Source organism: Durio zibethinus, chromosome 25 (genome assembly GCF_047325235.1).
Source record: "Durio zibethinus cultivar Kanyao isolate XHJ-2024 chromosome 25, ASM4732523v1, whole genome shotgun sequence".
Taxonomy (NCBI): domain Eukaryota; kingdom Viridiplantae; phylum Streptophyta; class Magnoliopsida; order Malvales; family Malvaceae; genus Durio; species Durio zibethinus.
The window spans coordinates 16,265,819-16,287,732 of record NC_143186.1 but is presented as its reverse complement, the minus strand read 5'-3'; the positions used below and the strand labels follow the sequence as shown (position 1 = coordinate 16,287,732).

The 21,914-nt window shown below is 31.2% G+C and overlaps 1 protein-coding gene and 1 pseudogene across 2 annotated transcripts; one reads left to right on the top strand and one right to left on the bottom strand.

Moving 5' to 3' along the window:
* Positions 1 to 1,743: 1,743 nt before the first annotated feature.
* On the top strand, positions 1,744 to 9,282 carry LOC111276184 (TMV resistance protein N-like). 2 transcript variants are annotated; one of them, XM_089754789.1, is made up of 8 exons: positions 1,744 to 1,924; positions 4,358 to 4,496; positions 4,816 to 5,965; positions 6,050 to 6,367; positions 6,456 to 7,331; positions 7,537 to 7,993; positions 8,230 to 8,366; positions 8,561 to 9,282. In XM_089754789.1, exons 2-8 carry the CDS (start codon positions 4,423 to 4,425, stop codon positions 9,092 to 9,094), a joined length of 3,546 nt encoding a protein of 1,181 aa, XP_089610915.1. In that variant the 5' UTR covers positions 1,744 to 1,924; positions 4,358 to 4,422; the 3' UTR covers positions 9,095 to 9,282. The 2 variants fall into 2 exon arrangements, with proteins under 2 accessions (XP_089610915.1, XP_089610914.1); XM_089754788.1 differs by lacking the exon at positions 1,744 to 1,924 and having other exon boundaries at positions 3,928 to 4,496.
* Positions 9,283 to 9,775: 493 nt separating this feature from the next.
* LOC111290503 (uncharacterized) lies at positions 9,776 to 14,564 on the bottom strand (annotated as a pseudogene).
* Between the last annotated feature and the right edge of the window lie 7,350 nt (positions 14,565 to 21,914).

The following is a 21,914-nucleotide window of genomic DNA, read 5'->3' as shown; positions in this document are numbered from 1 at the left end:
TTAACATTTAGTACCACTTATAACTCTTCCAAGGAAGACTTGGCAAAAATGAATTTGCTTCAATTTTCTTCTTCCTGTCGTAGCAATTGGGGGGAGTGATTGACCCGCTAACAAATTGGAAATAGTGATTTTCTTTTTCGTATAAATTGGGGGGAGTGATTGACCCACTGACAAATTGGAAATAGGCATTTGCTTGATTTTCTTTTTCGTATAAATTGGTGTGGAGTAAAAGACGGGCAAAAATATAATTGGTTCACACTTGTTTGCTGATGATAATTATGGCTTACTTTGATAATGTTATTGTGGTTGAAAAAAAATTCGGTTCAAAACAATATATTTGAAAAGTGTTATGAAAAATTATGGTTTGAACATTTTAAATGTTTGATATTGTTGTAAAAATGTATTAAGAAATTTTAAAATGCCTTAAAAAAAGATATTTGAAACGTTAACTGTTAATTTTGTAATTTATGACACTAAAAAAAGTCAGTTGTTTATTTCATTCCAAATGTTGATTTGGAAAACACAAAAACATCTATTTAGAAGCTTTTCTGTTTGAGTTTTGACCCAAACCATACCATGTTTAGCATTAGCATTTGATCCAAAAGATTTTTTCGTCACCGAAACGCAATGCCCCTGATTTTCTCCTTGAAAATGAGTTTATAAATTCATCTCCAAATCTTTGTCTGAGATTGGAATATTGAAAAAATGGCAAAAGTCAGTCTGAGATTGGAAATTTTCTTTTTATGTCTTTTTCTTTGGAGTTTTGTTTCCTTAAAAATAAAGTAATTGAAAAGTTAAAAGTAAAATCATACTAATTATATACTCAAATTATTTTATACTGAATATATAAAACATAATTTAATTGGTTCATATAGTCACATTTAAGAATTAACATCTAATAGGTTTGATATTCGAATCTTAATACCTGTAATCATTTTCTAATCTCCAGAATATGGCTTCTAATACAGAAAATATAAATTTTACATATGATTTATTTAAAGATCAGATTTTCTATTCAAATTCAAAAATCTACTTTATTTTTGAAGGACATTGGTAAAAAATATTAGGCCTATTAAATTAATCTAATAAAAACTAAGAGACTTATTTAAAATTCGAGTCAAGTGTTTAGTCTAATATTTAAGGCACGGATTTAGTCTGACTCATTCCAATAGTTATATGTTATAAATAGATAATTATAATATAAATAAAGAAAGGATCAAGTTATACTTAAAAAGTTTTTACATATTTTATATCTTTTTTTAACTATTAATTTTAATAGATCTAATAGATGAGAGAGACAAATAAAAAAATAGTTTAATCTCATCCCTTGAATTTATTAAAATTAATAATTAAAAATTTTGTAAAACTAAATAATCTTATACTAGTGTAAGTTAATAAATATGCTTAATAAAAATAAGTAATGTTAATCCTTAATAAGTTAATAAATATGCTTAATAATTTTATACTAGTGTAAGTTAATAAATATGTTTAATAAGTTAATAAAAATTTTATATTAGGGTAAGTTAATCCTTCTCTATATAAATATGCTTAGCTAATAAATAAGTAATGTTAAGGATTTGCTAACTGTAAATAAAGATAAAGGATTTGCTAATTATTAATAAAGATAAACAAGTAAAAAAGCACTAAAGAGTAAAATAAATAAAACAAAAACTAGTCATTAGATTAATAAAATTTTCAATCTTACCTAACAAATTAAAATTCAAGTCATTGATGGCTTGGGATGGCGGTCGTTCTTCATCTTTGAAAATTTGGGACTAAGTTCACCATCTACATCATCACCATCACCATCTCTTCTCCTCATATATACTTATATAGCATCATTCACTCCAAAACCATTATCACTCAAACTCTTATCTCTCTCATTTGTCTCCCACCTTTCTCAAGTACACATTTGGTCTCTAAGGTAAAATTATTCTTGTCTTTGTTATTTTCTATTTATTTTCTTGTATAATGTTATCATAATTATCAATTTAAAATGTCTAATATTTTTATTTAATTTCTTGTCACAAATTTTCATTAGCTTGCAGGAGTTGATTTCTTTACTGTATATTTTTTTTTTAGTTTACAAAGGTTTGTTTCAGGTGTTGATTTATAATCTTGTGTAGTTAGAATTTAGATTAAAATTTAAACTTAAAATCGAAGGATGCCGTAAATTAAAGTGATCAAAGTGTTGGTAATTTGCTTGAATTTTAGATTGAATTGAAGGCTGCTGTGTTAGATTTTAGTGTGATTTGCTCATTCTTTGAAATGATTATCATTTCAATTTTGGCTTGAAAAAGAAATTTTAATTTGACGGGTTTAATTGGGCCTTGACTCTATTTTTTTAATTAGGGTCGAACTTAAATAAAATCGAAATTCAAATGATTGTATAGGTTAAATCTAGGCAAACATTTGAACCGTTAATATCATGCCTATGCTCCATCAATAGCATGTCTATTTTATAGTTACGAGTCCCATTAATGGATGATCATAAGAAACGATTAAAAATTATTCAATTATTATTTTAGGAAAGTTTTTACATTTAATGCATTACTTTTACTAAATTCAAAAAGAGAAGTAATGTTTTCTTTCCTTAAATGTCACCTTAATTAACATTTTTCTACATTTATATGTTTTGCATTGTTAACACCAAAATTAATTAGTTTTAGCCAATATTTTCGTTTAAGCTTCTACAGCAAAATTACTACCATCCACCACTGCACTTGTTCATTAAGGATTGCTCTAATTTTTCGATAACATTTCGTTTTATATTATTGGATTGCAATGTTTCTTCCACCTAATCAATGAACCCTGTATAATAATATAAGACTTATAATATATGTTTAAAAGTTAAAAAAGATAAAAAAAATACAAATGTAATTGTCTATAATGCTTGATTTATTAATTATAAAGTCAAGTTTTCAACATTTTAATTCTTTACAAATATTTTTTATTTTGTAGAAAATGATAATTTTTATTTTTTACTTTTGCAAAAAAAAATTAATAATAACAATCAAACAAAATTTTAATTGTTATTTTAAGTGGTAAAATAGGATAAGTTCCGTATAAAAGCCTAGATTTAGTCGAGGTATGTATATATATTCTTTATCTTGTTCCAAAAAAAAAAAAATTATCTTAGTTTTTGTTCCTAAATTTCAGTTATTAAATTACAGGTAATTAATAACAAATTTCTAATTAATGAATTAAAAAATTTCTTCTAAAAGAGTACACATAATAAATAACAAATTAATTTTGTTAAAGTAATAATTGTGATTAATTATTGACGTATAATATATATATATATATTTACACAGTGTAACATTTTTTAATTTTATATATTTACAGTGTAAATATTTTTTATACAGTGCAAAACATTTTATTTTTATATTTTTTTTAATCTTTGATTTTAATAAATCTAAGGGATGAAAGAGACGAATAAAAATAAGAAAATTTGTTTAATCTCATCTCTTAGATCTATTAAAATTAATGATTAAAAAATTGTGTAAAATTAAAAAAAATTTTACATTGAATAAGTTGATCCCTCCTATATATATAATTATATATCTTTTTAATTTTGACAGAATAATGGGAGAAATTAACAATAATATGTCTAACTTTTAAAGTGCTAAAATTTTAATTCAAGTGATTATGATTCAATTTTTAATATTTTTAAATAAAAAAACAGTTTAACTATTCTAGTTTTATTTAAAAATGAAATTTTATTTTGTATGATTAACATATGTGGAAAATGTTGTTAATGGCTTAATGTAATAGTTTTTTCTTATTAGAAAAAGGTGAGTTCCACTTGCTCTTCGCAGAGAGTATAAATACAAACGTACAACTAGCCGTTAGCAAAATTCTTTGATCTTGGTTTCTATATAATATGCCTTGACGTTTTGTTATTAATTTTTTTTCATTTAATGATATTATTAAATTGTTCTACATTATTTTAAGTGCCTCATCAGCTAATTTAGATTTTTCTTGAAGGGCTCTTCTTCAGTCGTTGTTCCAATGGATCACGAATCTTCCTCGTCATTTTTTCGGCATTCTTATCATGTATTTTTGAGTTTTAGAGGTACAGATACGCGTAAAACCTTTACAGATCATCTTTACAAAGCTTTAGTGCAAAAAAGGATTCGCACTTTTAGAGATGACGATGAAATTGAGAGAGGAGAGAATATATGGGATGAAATCGAAAAAGTAATACTCCATCAATCAAAAATATCTATCATTGTTTTTTCAAAAAATTATGCTTCATCAAGATGGTGTCTTAATGAACTTGTGAAGATAATGGAACATAGGAAATCCTCCCAACATAATGTTTTGCCAGTTTTTTATGATGTTGATCCATCCCAAGTCAAGAGGCAAACAGGGAGTTATGCAGAAGCCTTTGCTAGACATGAGAAGACCTTCAAGTTCGAAATGGATATGGTGCAAAGATGGAGGGCTGCTTTAAAAGAAGTTGCAGATTTGGGAGGCATGGTTCTGCAAGATAGGTACATTTAAGCAAGTTCCATACTATTTGCCTACTATTTAAAAATGTGTGTTGAATTGTTCTTGCGTAACACCTCAATCTCATTGTGCATATTTTGAATATCTATTATGATATATATATAAATACATAAATAAATACTTGTAAGGTTTCCACAATTGAATCTTTATTGATTGTAATTTTAACTTTTACAAAACCAAATTAGGTAGGAAAGAAACAAACTTGTTAATGATTTTTATTGAAATTTAAGGTCTTACCTACTAGTTATATTTCAAATATCTATTTCAATATCTATCTTAATATCTCTCTTTTAAAATTTGTAGGCATGAATCGCAGTTCATTCAAGATATTGTTCAGCATGTTCAAAATAAACTCCATCGCACCGTTTTACATATCAATCCTTATTTAGTTGGAATAGATTTTCTTGTGACATGCATTAATTGGTGGTTAAAAGGAGATGGATCAAATAAAGTTGGCATTGCAACAATTTGCGGAATTGGAGGGATTGGGAAGACAACCATTGCCAAAGTTGTTTACAATCAAAACATCGAAAATTTTGAAGGCTACAGTTTCCTTGCTGATGTTAGAGAAGTAAGCCAAGAAAGCAATGGCTTGGTTCGTTTGCAAAGACAGCTTATTTCAGATATCCTTAGGGGAAAAGTAAACAAAATACACAATGCAGATGATGGAATTATTAAGATCAAAGAAGCGTTATGCTGTAGAAGAGTTCTTCTTGTTCTCGATGATGTGGATGATGCGGAAAAAATAACTAAAATAATCGGAACCCAAGTAGCTTGTCATCCAGGAAGTAAGATCATCATAACTAGCAGACATCGATCCATGCTGAATGCTTCTTTCACTACCCAGCTGCTAAATTTGGAATCATCATCATCCAATTATAGAGACATCTGCAAGGAATTTGAAGTGAAAGAATTAACTTTTGACGAATCACTTCAGCTTTTTAACTTATATGCCTTCGGAAAGAGTTGCCCGATTGAGATCAATTCTATGGAGTACGCAAGAAGAGTGGTGAAACATTGTGGTGGGCTTCCATTAGCTCTTAAAGTTTTGGGTTCTTCACTATCAGGAAAAAGTACGAATGTTTGGAAAAGTGCGTTGGAGAAATTGAAAGCAATCCCAGATAGCAAAATTCAAAAGATTCTAAGAATAAGCTATGATTCCATGGAAGATGATCATGATAAAAATTTATTCCTTGACATAGCTTGTTTCTTCATTGGGAAGGATAAAGATTACACAACTACAATTCTAGATGGTTGTGATTTCTGTACAACAGTTGGTATTGAAAATCTTATTTGCAGGTCTCTCCTAGTTGTTAATGAAAAAAATAAGCTAAAGATGCATCAAATGATTAGAGATATGGGAAAGGAAATTGTTCGACAAGAATCTCTTGACCTTGGGAAGCGAAGCAGGTTGTGGCATAAGGATGCATTTGATGTAATACGAGAAAAAATTGTAAGAGATTTCATTTTCATCTTCTTGTTTCTTTTTTGCAATTTAAAAAATTTTTTTGTTCAAGAGAAATTCTTTCTCCAACAGGGTACAAAAACTGTTAAATGCTTGACCATTGACCTACAAGGATTGCTACATCTTGTAAATCAATCAAAAAATCAATTTCTCATGTCAAATGAGGTAGATATGGAAACTGAAGCATTTACAAAGATGCAGAGACTTAAACTGCTTCAGCTGGATTATGGAAAACTCAAAGGAGACTATAGAGAGTTCCCGAAAGGCTTAAAATGGTTGCGTTGGCATGGATTTCCTCTACAATATATTCCAACAGACTTAGAGATTTCGAGGCTAGTTGTTCTTGACTTGCGCAGAAGTAGCCTAAAACATGTTTGGAAGGATTCAAAGGTGTGTGGCTGCAACTTTTTTTTTCTTTTTTCATGAAGCAACAACACATATCTGATCTAAATGTTTTTTATTTCTTCTTAATTTACAGTGTCTTCCAAATTTGAAGATTCTTAATCTCAATCATTCACATGGTCTTCTCAAAACCCCAAACTTTTCAGGACTCCGGAGCCTTGAGAAATTGATGCTTAAAGATTGCATAAATCTTATTGAGGTTGATCAATCCATCGGTCACCTAAAGACTCTTAATTTTTTAAACCTTGAAGACTGCAAAAATCTAAGGAAACTTCCAAGTACCATTGGTATGTTGGTATCTCTTGAAAAGCTAATTTTATCCGGTTGCTTAAGACTTGATCATGTGCCGAAGGAGTTGCGGTGTATGAAATCATTGAAGGTGCTTGGTTTGGATGAAACTGCTACATTTGACTTGAAGTCATGGTCGTCTTGGCTATCATTGAAAAGAAGAAAGGAAAAGAATTTGTTTTGGGAGTTTTTACCATGTTCTTTGGTCAAGTTGAGTCTGGAGAATTGTAGACTATCAGATGATGTTATGCCCAGTGATCTTAGCAGTGTACCCTATTTGCAATCTTTAAATTTAAGCAGAAACCCAATTCATAGCTTGCCTCAGAGCATTATCAGCCTTACAAAGCTTAAGGAACTTCTACTATCTTCTTGCAAACAACTCCAATCACTTCCAAAGCTTCCAATAACTTCTAGTGGCCGGCACATCAAAATTTGTGAATCAATAAATAGAATGTCAAGTCTATATTACCTTTTGTCTTTCAAAAGGTGCATTATTTTTGGTTGTGAAAAGCTAACTAAGGTTGAAGGAGTGTTCATGTTGGAACCAACTGAAAACTTTGATGTGGAACAGATCGAATGCTTATTCAATGTGGGCTCTATTGGAAGTAACAAAGTGGAAATTTATAACTATCTTACAGACACAAAAGTTGTTACAAACCCAAAGGTCTTAATTTTCTTGATCTTTTAAGTTATTATATTTTTTGTTTATACGCGGCTACCAAGATTTCAACTATGTCACTGAAGCTAAAAATTTAACAATCTACCAACATGTCACACTACTAATAGGATACACGGCTTTTGACCATATTTTTCAGTATTGTTTGTCCCTATCTGATTTTTCACAAATACTAACCATTTCAATGACACAGGTACTCCATGAATGTGGTATCACTAGTTGTTTCGTTTCAGGAAGTGAGGTCCCAATCTCATTCGAGCATCGTAGTAAAGTGTCAAAGATTTCTTTTTCTTTCCCATCATATGATTTTCCCGATGAAAAGATCAGTTGGTTCAGCCTATGCATCGTGTTTTCTCTTGTTGATGATAAAGATATACTTTACTGTCCTCCATGTGTGGCAATTTCTAACGATACCAAGCAGATCGATTTTGCTTATTACTCGAGTTTCATTGGAATTCCAGAATCCAATAATGACACAATGTTGTGGTTAATCCATTGGCCAGTAAAGCGTTTCCACTTCGAAGCTGGTGATACTGTGAGTTGCCTGGTGTTTTCTATTTTGAACATTAAAGAATTTGGAGTTGCAGGTAGATGTAAATCGGGAAACAACGTTACTTCTGTATGTGAACAACTTCAACAATTTCATCAAGGTTAGTTTTCAACAATTAATTTAAATTCAAATGTTTAAACGAGAATGACCAGGCTTAGGAAATGAAAAAACCGTATTTTTGGATAATTAAAATTATGAGTGTCAAAAATCGAACTTAATTTTATAAAAAACTCTTTTTTATTACATATGCAACTCAAATAATAAATAATTATAATAATAATAATGATACTTCTTTTTATGAATAATACTGACATATTTATTTATCAAAATTTTTAGGAAAAGATGAAGACAATGAGTTAAACATCGAGTTGGACCTAAGTGAAGAAGACTTACTCAGTTTGAACTTTAATGGAAATGCCAAAGTACAAATTTACAATCTCTTAAAGGAATCAAATATGGTTGCTTCCCCACAGGTTTGTTATTTTTCTCTCTAAGGCTTCTTTGAATTTATTCAAAATACATTCGTCTGTCTGTTCCTTTGGATTTGGATGGAAAATTAATAGAATTCACCACATGACACTTGGTGAACATAGTCTATTCATATTTTAACCATATGTTGACGAATTTATAACAAATGATGAAATTTACTTGTTACTCAATGCAACAGGTCTTATATGATTGTGGGATAATGAGTAATTATGATCCATTGGGTTGGTATGATCTTCATGTTGTAAGCAGGGGGTCTAAGATTTCATTTACGGTGCCCTTTGGCAAAAAGATTAGTTGGCTAAAATCGATCATCCTTCTTTTTTCTGACACTGACAAAACATTTGATTTTTTACCTCGTGTTGAAATTGTTAACGAGACCAAAGACACCAAGTGGACCCATTGTAAACATTTCGTCGGAATTCCTGAAGTCGAGAACTTGATCACGTGGATAAGCTCTTGGAAATTTAAGGGTGAATTACAAAGCGGGGATCATGTTAGTTTTACAGTGCTTTCTGATTTACGTGTGAAAGGATGTTTTATTGACTTCATATATGAATCAGATGACCATCTTGACCTATCTATATGCAACTCCAGTGACCGGTACTCGCTTGGTTCGATGAGATGGTCCACTCTTTTTTTTGAAACTTTTGTATATCATTCATTCCAATCCCAAAGGATCTTACATTGGATTCAAAGCTTAGACAAAGAATAGGGTATATTGCTTCAGTCGTTCTTAAACCTTTTTGTAATATTTTATTAATTTCATATGTGATCTAAAAATTCAATTAATTCTTTATCAAAAGTACTTTGATCATGTTCGTGGCAATTTACTTTTAATATACTTTTATATGTTTTTTATAGTAATGTTGCATAGAAGAGAAAGAGTTAGAAAGCTAAAATTTGAATTTATATCTATTAAATGTCGTTCTTTATAAACCAATTGAATTCTGAATTAAATCCTAAATTTGCATTTCTTTTATTTTTACTCGATTTTTGCTCCAATTATCTTCCCAAAAGTGTATATATATATATTCTTATAAAAGTCAAAAATATCATGTAGAACAACAAAATAAAATCAAAACACTTAAAAAGAAATTTCAAAATCTACTTTAGGTCCTTTGCACATTAAAATCAATATACTTTAGATTGGGCAAAAAGTTTCAAAAAAGTAGAATATTAGAATATTAGTAGGCATTTGGTTATTATTACAAACCCAAAGAAAAAAAATTACCAAAAATGAAACAAGAAAAGTACATAAAAAATCAAGAACTTGTTAAAAAGCCGAAAAAATCCTAGTGTTTGTTTCACTTTGATCATTTTGGATAGTAAAGTTGCATAACATCCTTTTTTTTGTTAAGGTGTTTTAGTTTTATTAATGTGAATACCAGTGAGTCTAATTTGTTTCACTCCCCACCCTTGGAATGCTATTAACTCCTGTGTAGACATCAACCTTAAAAATAGCCTGACAAATCACTCTTTCACTGTTTATCCTTAGCATTGCCCTGATTTTATTCTGCTCAAAGCTCATCAAACCTTCCTCACTGTGGAACATGAATCATGGAAATCCCCACAAATCACCATTTAAATCAGATTCATAATATCACCATTTTAACATTTTATTAGACAAAGATTTCATAGGAATCATTTAATTGGATTTGAAACAATGCAAGATTGAACCAATTTCACTGGAAAAAGAACCTATCAAGTACCTGTTGGGAAGGGAGCAAAGGATTTGGCGCAGCCTTCTTTGATGACGTCAAAATGATCAGATATGACCACTAAGCCATCAGCTGCAATTCCCCAGTACAGTTTAACCCGACCATCAGAACCCTGGAATATCAAAGATGCAACTCCAGTAAGTACTAAGGCAGCTAACAAATAATATTTTAAGGATACCATTTGGATAAAAATTCCATTTTCTTGATACTACAAGTCAATTCTGATACTTGGAATAATGACTTACTAGTGCAACAAAGACAGTTCCAGTTTGGCTATCATAGATAACAAAGGCAAATCTTCCATCAAAATCTTTAACAATCTGATTAATAGGGTATCGACCTCTGTCTCTCAAGGTTCTATATGATTCAATCACAAACATGGCCTCATTGCTTCTTTTGACAAACTATGTTGTCTATTCAGCATAAAAAGATTGTTTAAATACCCAAGGAAGAGGTAGTATACATCATTAAATCCACAAAACAACCTGCAAAAGTAAATATTGTCAACTATTGATCTTCATATCAGCAATTTCCAAATAAACTATTTCCCTAAATAGACCTAGAAACTGTTAGGGCATTTTAGGGTCCAAAGGGCAAAATGGAGCTTTCACCCCAAAATGTGACTCACCAGTCATATGATGGCAATTTAGTGAATTTAACCTAGCTAATGTTTAGAGCCAATTTGCATTTTCAAGCTCCATGTCAACTTGGTCACCTCAGCTAATCACCTGGTGGCACATAGAATGCTGACTTGTCATCCTTTGATTGGGTTGCTGACTGCCAGCCTAGCTTGAGCCAATGATGTCAACCCTTGTCTTATTACTTGGAGCCTAAGCCACTTAGGCTTAGTGCACCTATCGCAAAGGTATAAGTATCCCCTTTTAGGTACTTTTAAACCAACTTGAACTTTATATACATACTTTATGATTTCCTTTTCTTTTTACTCTCTTATTGAGCATTGACTTGAGTGTTAGAGTACAAACGTTGGAGAAATCTCTAACCTTGTTTTTGACCAATGTCCCTCTCTAGTGTTTTTAGATTTTTAACCTTTGCAGATAGTCTAGCACCAACATTTTAGTGCACTAAATTGGGAGATTTTAATCTAGTCGAGCTAATATGGCACTCAGAAAAAAAGTCATTAAGAAAGGATATAATGCTACAGTTGGGACTGATACCTAACTCAACTAACAAAATCCTAACCAACCTGTACTAGCAACTCCAACCATTAAACAATTTGAAGCACTCACCCAACAACTACAATCCTTAAAGGAAATGATACAAAACTTGACTACATTATAAACCTTCAAAGCATCGAACCCAACAACCCCAAGAACCCACCAACACAAAAGTTGCTAACCTACAATGACAACACTACCTATCAGCACCTGATGAAGATGAAACATCCATAACCCACAACCCTACAAATGCCTAAACATATGCCACCACCCAAAAGTTTGAACAGGACACATCAGAGCTATAACCTAATAAAGATTAAGAAGTTTGGATATAAGCAATGGAAAATGAGTTAAAGAATAAAGCCTCTACCTTTGATAACGAGTTGAAGTTCTTGGAAACCTCCCCATTAAGCAAGGACATAAACTGAGCTCAACCACTAAAAGGATTCAAAATGCCAATCTTGGAGACTTACAATGGTAAATTTGATCCTTTGATAAACTTAAACTTTACTAAACTAAGATGATGGTACAAGGAGCTAACGAGCCTCTTATGTGTAAAAGGTTGCCATAACACTCAAGAGGGTGGCCCAATCATGATATTGCAGCTTGGGGCTGAGGTTCATCAACTCCTTCAAGCAACTCGACCAATCTTTCTTATTTCACTTTGTCAACAGTTGACAAATAATGAAAACAACACTAAACTTGATGTCTATCTACCAAGGAAGAAATAAATCCTTGAAAGAGAATGCCACATGTTTTAATGCTAAGGCTTTTCAAGTGAAAAACTTATAACAAGCTATTGCACCAATTGCCCTAACAAGCAGATTAAGTAACAGGGAATAGTACTTCAATCTCACCCTCTTCCTAGAGCCATTGATACATTAGTTAACGTGCTCTTAATTGCTGAAAATACATCAATGCTAAAGTTATAATAAAAAATAGCCAAGGTGAAAAAGGCTCATACCCTATCTTAGCTCCAAAACAGGAAAAGAAATCAACAATTCCCTAAGAAGAAAAAAAATCTAAAGCTCACCTAGGGTAAAAAGCCCTAGTAGATGATATAATAACTACATTGCAATGAATACCTCCTGAGAGTGGATTCTAATACAAATAGAAAGGGACCCCGAGCTCAAATAGCCTCAGCCACTAAGGCAAAATAGTAGAAAAGACCTAATAAAAAGATGTACCTTTCATAGAGATTACGACATAATATCAATGATTGTATTGACTTGATAAGTGAGATAGATAATTTGATCAGCAAAGGTTGGTTGAACAAGTTTGTGTACCAAAAAAGCTAAGGATAGAAGAAAAGGGATTTTAGAAATAAGGATAAAGAAGTACAGTCTAAAAGGAACAAAGAGGAAAGGAAAAGAACGAGTAACTGAGGTGATGTTGACTGCAGGGCTGACTAGAAGAATGATGGAGAAAATAATGTAGAAAATAAGCCCATTGCAAAAATTATCAATGTACTAACTTGTGGGACTTTAACATCAGCCAAAAAGAAGTTTGATCAAGGGACAATTATGGCCAATAGGTGTCATATTGAACAGATTCATGGACCTACCATTGGATATGATTTTGAGAAGTCGCCACCAATATTTTTTGTTTAGGTGTGATTGGCCACCTGATTGAATCTATCCCATTTAAAGAGGAGTCTCAAGATTGACTTAGGTATCTTTAAATAATAAGTTTCGATCCATGAAATCAAATTTTAAGTTTAAAAGTATAGTTACATATGAGAAAAATTATAGCACCCTCACAACACTCATCAAAAGATGATTCTAATTTGATTTCAGATTATTCAAGCCTTGATCATGTTTGTAATTTATCAAAATATTTAATATTGAAAATTAGTCTTAAAATTTTCTCAATAATTTGGTAGCACTTAAAGATAATTCTCTCACCTCAAAAGTATTCATGGAGACTAGTATCCCACCCTAAAAAGGCTTCGTTGTCAGATTTATTAATATATTTTATTCAAAAAAATTAGTAAAGTCCTCCAATAGTTTGATAAGATTTAATTGTAAAAATATTTATAAATGTTTTTTGAGAAAATTCATTAAGTCTTCCAATAGTTTAGTAAGACTTAATTTAGGAAGCAAACCTCTAATAGTTTGAAGGATAAAAAATTATTTTTCATTTTTTGAGATTTATTTATAAAATTTTTCAATAGTTTGGTGGATTTTATAAAATTTAAATCTATGAAAATTCTCCAATAGTTTAATGGGATTTATGAATTTATTTGAAAACAAAAATTTTTACTTATTTATTTTTTTATATTATTTTCTAAAAATAATATAAGGAAACTTTTACAAAATATTAATAATAATAAATTACTCAATAAAAATAAAAAAAAAATGAAAAAAAAAAAACCTGCGATCGAGTTGGGTCTAAAAGCAGGTGCACAAATCAACCAAATCGCAAGTGGGTCAGAGCCTCTCCCAAAATGGCATCATATTACTTCCTTAGAGAAATAGCAGCATTAATTTGTTTGGAGGCTAAGTATATATGCTTTATAAAGGCATTCATCTGATAAACCATTCCCCAAGCCAGAAAATAGAGACACCTAGCCATGATGAAGCAAATTTGCCCATAAAAAATATAAACAACAGAGATGTAATGAACCCAAGGCCAAATATGTCAAATCTAAGCCTGGCATAGATTGGACTGAATAAACCATCAACAAATTGAATAAACCACCATGTCACTAGAAATGTAACAGCAACTGGAAAGAGTACCATGCAACCAGTTATGAACTTTTTGAGACCCAACTTTGTAGAATAGCATAGCAAGCCTTGTGAGTTGAGGAATTAGGAAAGCTAAAAAGAGATTTGGGGAGATCATCCAGGTCTTCAGGAATGAGTTGTGTGTGCTTGAATCACAAATTTATATAAAAATCCACGCTAAATCAATTCTCCTTAAATTTGTGATTTTATTTTATTTTATTTTAATGTGAATTGATTCTGGAATTAAATCTTGAAAACCTCTAAACATCATTTTAATGTGAATTGATTGTGAAATTAAATCCCGAAAATCTTTCAAAGATAAAAGTAAAATTAAGCCAAAAATTAAGTTAAATTATCTTTTCAATTGAGCCCAATTTACAGTTGAAGCCTGTTTTCAATTTTTAAAAAAATTTTGGATAAAATGAGGTGTCCACATTAGGTCCATGACTAATAAGCAGAAAAGTTGAAAGGACGAGATAATCTTTTTTAGCTTGGAGGATTTGGAAGGGACTTAGTTCTTGTATGATGATGCCATCATCATACAAGTCGTGGTTTATAATCATAAGGTCAAGAGGATCCTATTTGATAATAGGAGTTTGATCGACGTTTTGTATTTTTCAACTATGCTAAGGATGGGGATTACTAAGGAGATATTGAAGCAATTCACTACCATTTTGATCGGCTTTAGAAATGAACAAGTACTAGTAAAAGGTATAATTAGATTACTGATCACATTGTGGATCGAGCTAATAAGTATCACCTTGATCGTCAAATTCATGTTGGTAGACATCCCCTCTGCATATAACATGATTTAGGTTGGCCAAGTCAATTTATTATGAGAATTATTGGCTTAACTATTCATCTTAAGATTAAATTTCCTACCTTAAATAGGGTTGAAGAAGTCTAAGGAGACCAATCCATAACAAGACAATACCACGTTACAACCATGAGGGGTATAATTGGGAAGCAAATTGATAGCTCAACTAAAGTCAAGGAAATCTAAGCCAAAAGAGAGACAAAGGTCAAGGTCAAGGTCAAGACTATTTGAGATGCAAAAGAAAACAATCAAGGTAAGAAGCGTGAGACCAACCAGGTTGAAGAAAAATTAGAAATGCTCTTTTAAGAGCTAACACTAAGCTCTTGAGCTTATAATATGTAAATACCTTTTGAAAATTTTTTATGCTAAACTTTTAAGCTAGCATTAAAATCATACAAAGGTAATTTTTGACTAAGCTCTTAAGTTTGTTTTATGAATATGCAAATGACTACATTTACCTAACTATTCAAATCATACTTTTGTATCTAAACTAATGAGTTTAACACCTCAACACTCATGTCAGGATTTATAATTCTCACAGGAAATAGTCATTGACTAAAGGCCTAAAATGGCTATTAGTAGACCAAAAATAACAAAAGACCTCATGTTTGTGTCATATTTTTAAAATAATAAGGATAAATATATGTAAATAGGAGCCAAGCTCGACTAAAAGGAAAAATTGGTGTAGGTGTTAAAAGATAATGTTGATTGTTTGCATAGAACCCTTTAGATATGCTTCGAATTGATCTCACAATAATGGTCTACAGGTTACACATTAATCCAAACATGAAACTAGTTTGACAAAAAAAAGAGAAGTTTTGCCTTAAAAAATAAAAAGCCATTGAGAAAGAAGTCGACATGCTACTAAGGGCCAATTTCATCAGGGAAGCATATTACCAAAGTGGATAGCTAACATCTTCATGGTGAAAAATCATAGTGAAAAATGGAGAATGTGTGTTGACTTAACATATCTTAATAAGGTTTGCCCAAAAGATAATTTTCTTTATTGAGTATAGATCAACAGGTTGATGATAGTGCTAAACATGACTTGCTCAGCTCATCGACGCATATTTAGGCTATAATCAAATTAAAATGCTAAAGGAAAATTAAAGGAAGATAACTTTTGTGATCAAAAAAAGCTTGTACTATTACAAGGTGATGTTGTTCCGCTTAAAAAATACAAGGCGACCTAGCAAAAATTGGTTAGTAAAATGTTCAAGGATCAAATCGGTCATAATGTTAAGAAGTATGTTGATGACATAATTGTCAAGAGTAAAAGCCTAGTTGAACATCCCAAAAACTAGGATGAAACATTCAACATAATCAAAAAGTACAACATGAAGCTCAACCCAAGCAAATACACCTTTGAGGTTACGTTGGAAAAATTCCTAAGATACATGATCAACCATAGAGGAATAAAAGTTAACCCTAGAAAGGTTCAAGCTATTTTGGATATAAAAGTGTTGACCTCAAAAAGATGTATAAAGGCTGACAAGAAATATTGTCACACTAAGCAAATTTATGTCAAGATCAATAGATCAGTGTCTACCATTTTCAGGATATTCAAAAAACTTTCTAACTTTAAATGGACATCTCAATGTCAACAAGCCTTTAAAGAGTTCAAGGAGTTCCTTTTCTCTTTTCTTATATTGTCAAAGCCAAGACATAATGAGGAGTTATACCTATACATTGCAACCATAGATTAGACTATTAGCTCAATCTTGGTATGAGAAAAAGAAGGAAAATAAAGGCCTATATACTTTGTAAGTAAAGTGTTGATTGGGATAGAGCTCAATTATCAAAAAATAGAGAAGTTAGCTTAAGCTATCGTAACCTCAACCAAAAAGCTTAGACCGTACTTTCAATCCCACATAATGAACATATTGACCAACCAACCACTCAAGCAAATCCCGTAAAAGCCCAAATTGTTGGGCTAGCTAATTAAATGGATGATTGAGCTAAGTAAGTATGATTGACACATGTTACCCAGGTAAACCCTAAAGTCGCAAGTATTAGCTGATTTTGTTGTTGAATGTACCTCAACTAAAGCAAAAAAATAGCTAGCATGATTGATGACAAGAACAAAGAAGAGACCTAGGAACTTTTTACAAATGGGTCAACCATTACTAAAAAAAGTAAGGCCAGTCTAATTCTATCAGCCTAGCAAACATGCAATTTCAATATCCGTTAAAGTTGGTGTTCAAAACCTCAAATAATGAATAATATCATGAAACGTTGATCGAGGCCTTGAGATTAGCTATCAACCTAAATGTGTAAAATCTCCTTGTGTATAGTGACTTGCAACTAGTGGTTGGATAGGTGAATGGAGAATTCCAAGCCAGAGAAAAAGGATAAAGAAATATCTATACAAGGCACAGGCACATTTGGCAATGTTCTCAAGGGCCAAGGTTAGAAAACACATTAGTTGATTCGCTATCCAAGGTAGTGTCTAGAATCACAATAGAGAGCTCGGCATACATCATGGTCAAAGAATTACTAAAAAAGAGCATTGACAAGAAACAAGTCGACCAAATTAAAGAGAAGGATTCATGGATGCTCTCAATTAGAAAATATCTAATGATAGAAGAATTACCCAAGGACAAAAATCAAGCTAAAGCTCTAATAAGAAAATGATTCTTAGTATACTATTATTAATAGAAAGTTGTATAAAAGATCATTCAGTTTGACCTACTGTCATAATAGTTTTGGGACCACCAGACGTAATGGTGTTTTAAAATCGAGAAAAATAAAAGGAAGTCACCATTAATCCTTGTTAGGGTGTGATTGGACACCCAAAAGTTTATCTTTTTAATAAAACTATAAAAACGGGTTTAAAGTTTATCAAAAAGATAAATTTTGGTCTACAAAAAATCAGGTTAGGTCCGGGAGTCGATTACATATGGGGAAGGATTAGCACCCGCACAACGCCCATAAATTGGTACCATTTAATTATGCGCTATTTTCGGTATTGGATAAAAATGGTTTTAACTTGAAATTTAATACTAATTCCCTTCGTTTAAAAAAATATTTTTGCTAAAGTTTTTATTTAGAAATATTGAAAAAATCTTTAATTTAAAGAATTATCTTAAAATTCTTCAACATCTAGGCAGAATTTAAAATAACTCTTTTCGCTTAAGATTTAACACAACAATCCTTAAAATGAATTAACACTCTTTATAGAAAATTGTTGGTGACTCTCCAACATCTAGGCAAAGTACCAATAATTATTTCTTTCGGAATGTTATTTTTATTTTATTTTATAATATCAAAAAAAATTTTTAAAAAATGTATTATTCTTTTTTATTACAAAATGTTTTATTACCAACTAGTAAATAAAAATTAAAGATAGAATAATACAAATAATCTCTAATAATAACATGCTAATGTATGTATGCCAATAAATGTTATGTAGGATAAGATGCAATTTTAAAGTTGGATTCTTAAGTATAATGAAACCACCCCGACTCTCTAACATCTAGGCAGAGCTTAGGTACGACTGTTTATATTTAAGATCCCAATTTACTATTATACTTTTTATTCATTAATCTTATTATTAAAGTAAATTAAGAACTCATATGAAAAACTTAAAGAAATAAAGTTTCCTAAATACCCCATCATCTAGGTAGTATTCAGGAACAAATAATTTCAAATGGGATTCCCACACGTGTCCTTAAGATTTTCAGAAGGTTTTGAGTAAGGGTTTGAGTAGAGGTTTTGAAGGTTTGGTTTTAAGGTTTAGAGGATTTTAAGGCTTGAATTTTAGGATATGGAAGGTTTAGGATTTTGATTTAAGGGATTTTGGATTTTTAGGGTTAGTGTTTAAGGTTTCTTTTTTAAGAAAATACGAACATCTCTAAAAATCTCCAACATCTAGGCAGATTTTCGAAGCAAGTTTGATTTTAATGACTTTTGAAAATTAATAAAAAAAATTCCTATATATAATTTTTTATAAAAATTTATTAATAATAACTCCCCAACATCTAGGCAGAAAAAATAATAATAAGTATTCTATTATTATTCTTATTATTTTTAAGCATTTTTAATATATATTTTTAATCATTATCTTACTTATTTTCATTTTTATTATTATTAAAAAAATTAAAAAACTTATCTAACAAATTAAAAACTTATCATGCATAAATATAAAAAAAATACTTAAAATAACAAAAATAATAATATATAAAAAAATTTAGAAATTTCAAAAAAAAAATTTTTTTACTTGAATCGGACTGGTCAACGATCCGATCAATGATGGTTCGGTTGGATCGAAAAAGGTTCGGTTCGGCATACGGTTCGATTGAGCTGACTGAGGCACGATTCAGGCCGATCTAGGGAGTGGTTTGGTCAAGTCTGATCAAATTGATTCAAGGCTGCTGAGAAATCGAGTTGACGGGTAGGTTGCGCAAACCCCGGGTCAGGTCCAAGTCTACGCGTGGATCTTCCCTTGCCCAATACGACTTCGTTTTGGCCTTTAGGCCTTTATATATAATGAAAAAAAAATTTTGTTCATTATTTTTCTGTTTCAGAAAAAAAAAAAGAGGGGAGAGCTCCAGAGCTCTCATCGTCTGGTCGCTGCTTAAGTCGTCGGTGGTGGTCATCCGGTGATTGTTGGTGATCAAAAAATTTTTGAAATTCACCGTAATGCTTTTCTCAGCCTCTTAAGTTTAGATTCAAGGTCCTTTTCGAGAGAACAAGCCCCGATTGGCGTATATCGGAGTTTGAACTTTTTTGAGTTTTTTATTTTTTTTTTTTGTAAAACGAAGACTGATCTGATTTTTTTACTCTTGCAAGGAGCTTCAGTGCTGAGGTTCCTCCCTATGGGGAGGATTGTGTTGTTTTTTTTTTTTTACAACGTCACTCTCTCTCCTTTTCTCCTTTTTACAGTTCAGCCAAGAGCTCTATTTATAGAGCTTCGACCATGCATGGCACAAAGATCAACATGGGGTGCAAGCACGAGCCCTATGCCATTTTTATTGTTTTTTGTTTGATCTGACAGTGAAGGTAGTAAATAGGGTATGGGTAGTAAATAGGGTATGGGTAGTAGGATAAACGAGCAGTGATATGGGTGATTAGAGGGGTGGGATAAGGTGGTAGGGTATGGTGGCAGTGGTGCTAGGGAAGGCACCATTGCCATCCCCTCCTTTTTTATTTTTTTCTATTATGTTCTACTTTTTTAATAATTAATTGATTTTTATTTTAATTAAACCAATTTTATTATTATTATTATTAAAATCATTATTGTTTTATATATATATATAAATATACCGGATAAAATCGATGTCTACAGTTGCCCCTCTTTGCATAATACTGAGAATTAGGAATATGACAAAGACAAAGACAACGATTTTGTCCGAAAGCAAATCATGGATTTCTCAAAAGTTTTTCTTTTATTTTTTTTTGATGAATTTTTTAACCACAATTCGAGTGATAAAGAAAATGACCAAGATGACATCGCGAGTTGCAAAATAAAGAATCAATTAAGGCAACATCACAAGTCGGATAATAAAGAAAATGATCGGGGCAACACCGTAGCTAAAGGAATAACAAGATCAGGATTGAACTTAGATTGAATCACAAGTCAAAATATAAAGAGACCACGATTAAACCACGAGTCAAAAAAAAACAACAATCAAGATTAAACTGCGATTTTGGATTAAAGAAATCGAGATTGAACCGCGAGTCAGAATAACGTCAACTTGGATTGAATCACAAGTCAGAAAATAAAGAGATCAAGATTAAACCACGAGTCAGAAAATAACAACAATTGAGATTAAACTACGATTTTGGATTAAAGAAATCGAGGTTGAACCGCGAGTCAGAATAACGTCAACTTGGATTGAATCACAAGTCAGAAAATAAAGAGACTGAGATTAAACCATTAGTCAAAAAATAACAACAATCGAGATTAACCTGCAATTTTGGATTAAAGAAATTAAGATTGAACCGTGAGTCAGAATAACATCAATCAAGATTAAGCTGTGATTTTTGCATTTAAAGTGATTAGGATTGAACAACGAGTCAGAATATAAAGAGATTGGGATTAGATCGTAAATTAGAAAACAAGGAGACTGGGATTAAACCGTAATTGAAAAACTATAAAAATGATCAACATTAAACCACGAGTCAAAGATTAAAGATAACTGGGATTGAATCGTAAGTCAGAGAAATAAAAGTGACTAGGATTAAACCGTAAGTCGAGAAGCTATAAGAATGACTGGGATTAAACCACTAGTCAAAGATTAAAGATAACTAAGATTGAACCGTAAGTCAAAGAAAAAAAAGTGACTAGGATTAAACCGTAAGTCAAGAAACTATAAGAATGATCAGGATTAAACCACGAGTCAAAGATTAACGACGACCGAGACTGAACTACAAGTTAAAGAAATAAAAATGACTAAGATTAAATCGTAAGTCGAGAAGCTATAAAAATGATCGAGATTAAACCATGAGTCAAAGATTAAAGATAACTGAGATTGAACCACAAGTCAAAGAAATAAAAGCGACTAGGATTAAATCGTAAGTTGAGAAGCTATAAGAATGATCGAGATTAAACCATGAGTCAAAGATTAAAGATAACTAAGACTGAACCACAAGTCAAAGAAATAAAAGCGACTAGGATTAAACCGTAAGTCGAGAAACTATAAGAATGATTGGGATTAAACCATGAGTCAAAGATTAATGATGATCGAGACTAAACCGCAAGTTAGGAAAATAAAAGTAACCATAACTGAGCTATGATTTGAGAAATAGGGGATTGGGTACTCCATAAACCGATAGTTTGTTTTTAAGAATTATCTTGGAGGTAACATATTACCTTCAAAGCCATCATATTTGTTTTGGAAAAGAGGACTTCTTCTTGATGTTTCATAAAGAAACCTTTTATGCAACTTACCAAGAGGTATCCGATGCATGTAATAATTGTGATGATTGAAAGGATAAAGATGCAACCAATGAATTATATCATGCGTTTTCATCCAAGTTAATTTAACTTTTGGTTCAATTTTTTCAATCTTTAAAAGCCATTTCCAATAGTCTTGCCCTTCTAAGTCTTTCGATTCTCCTTAAAAAATCTTCGTCTTCTAGTAGACCCATTTGG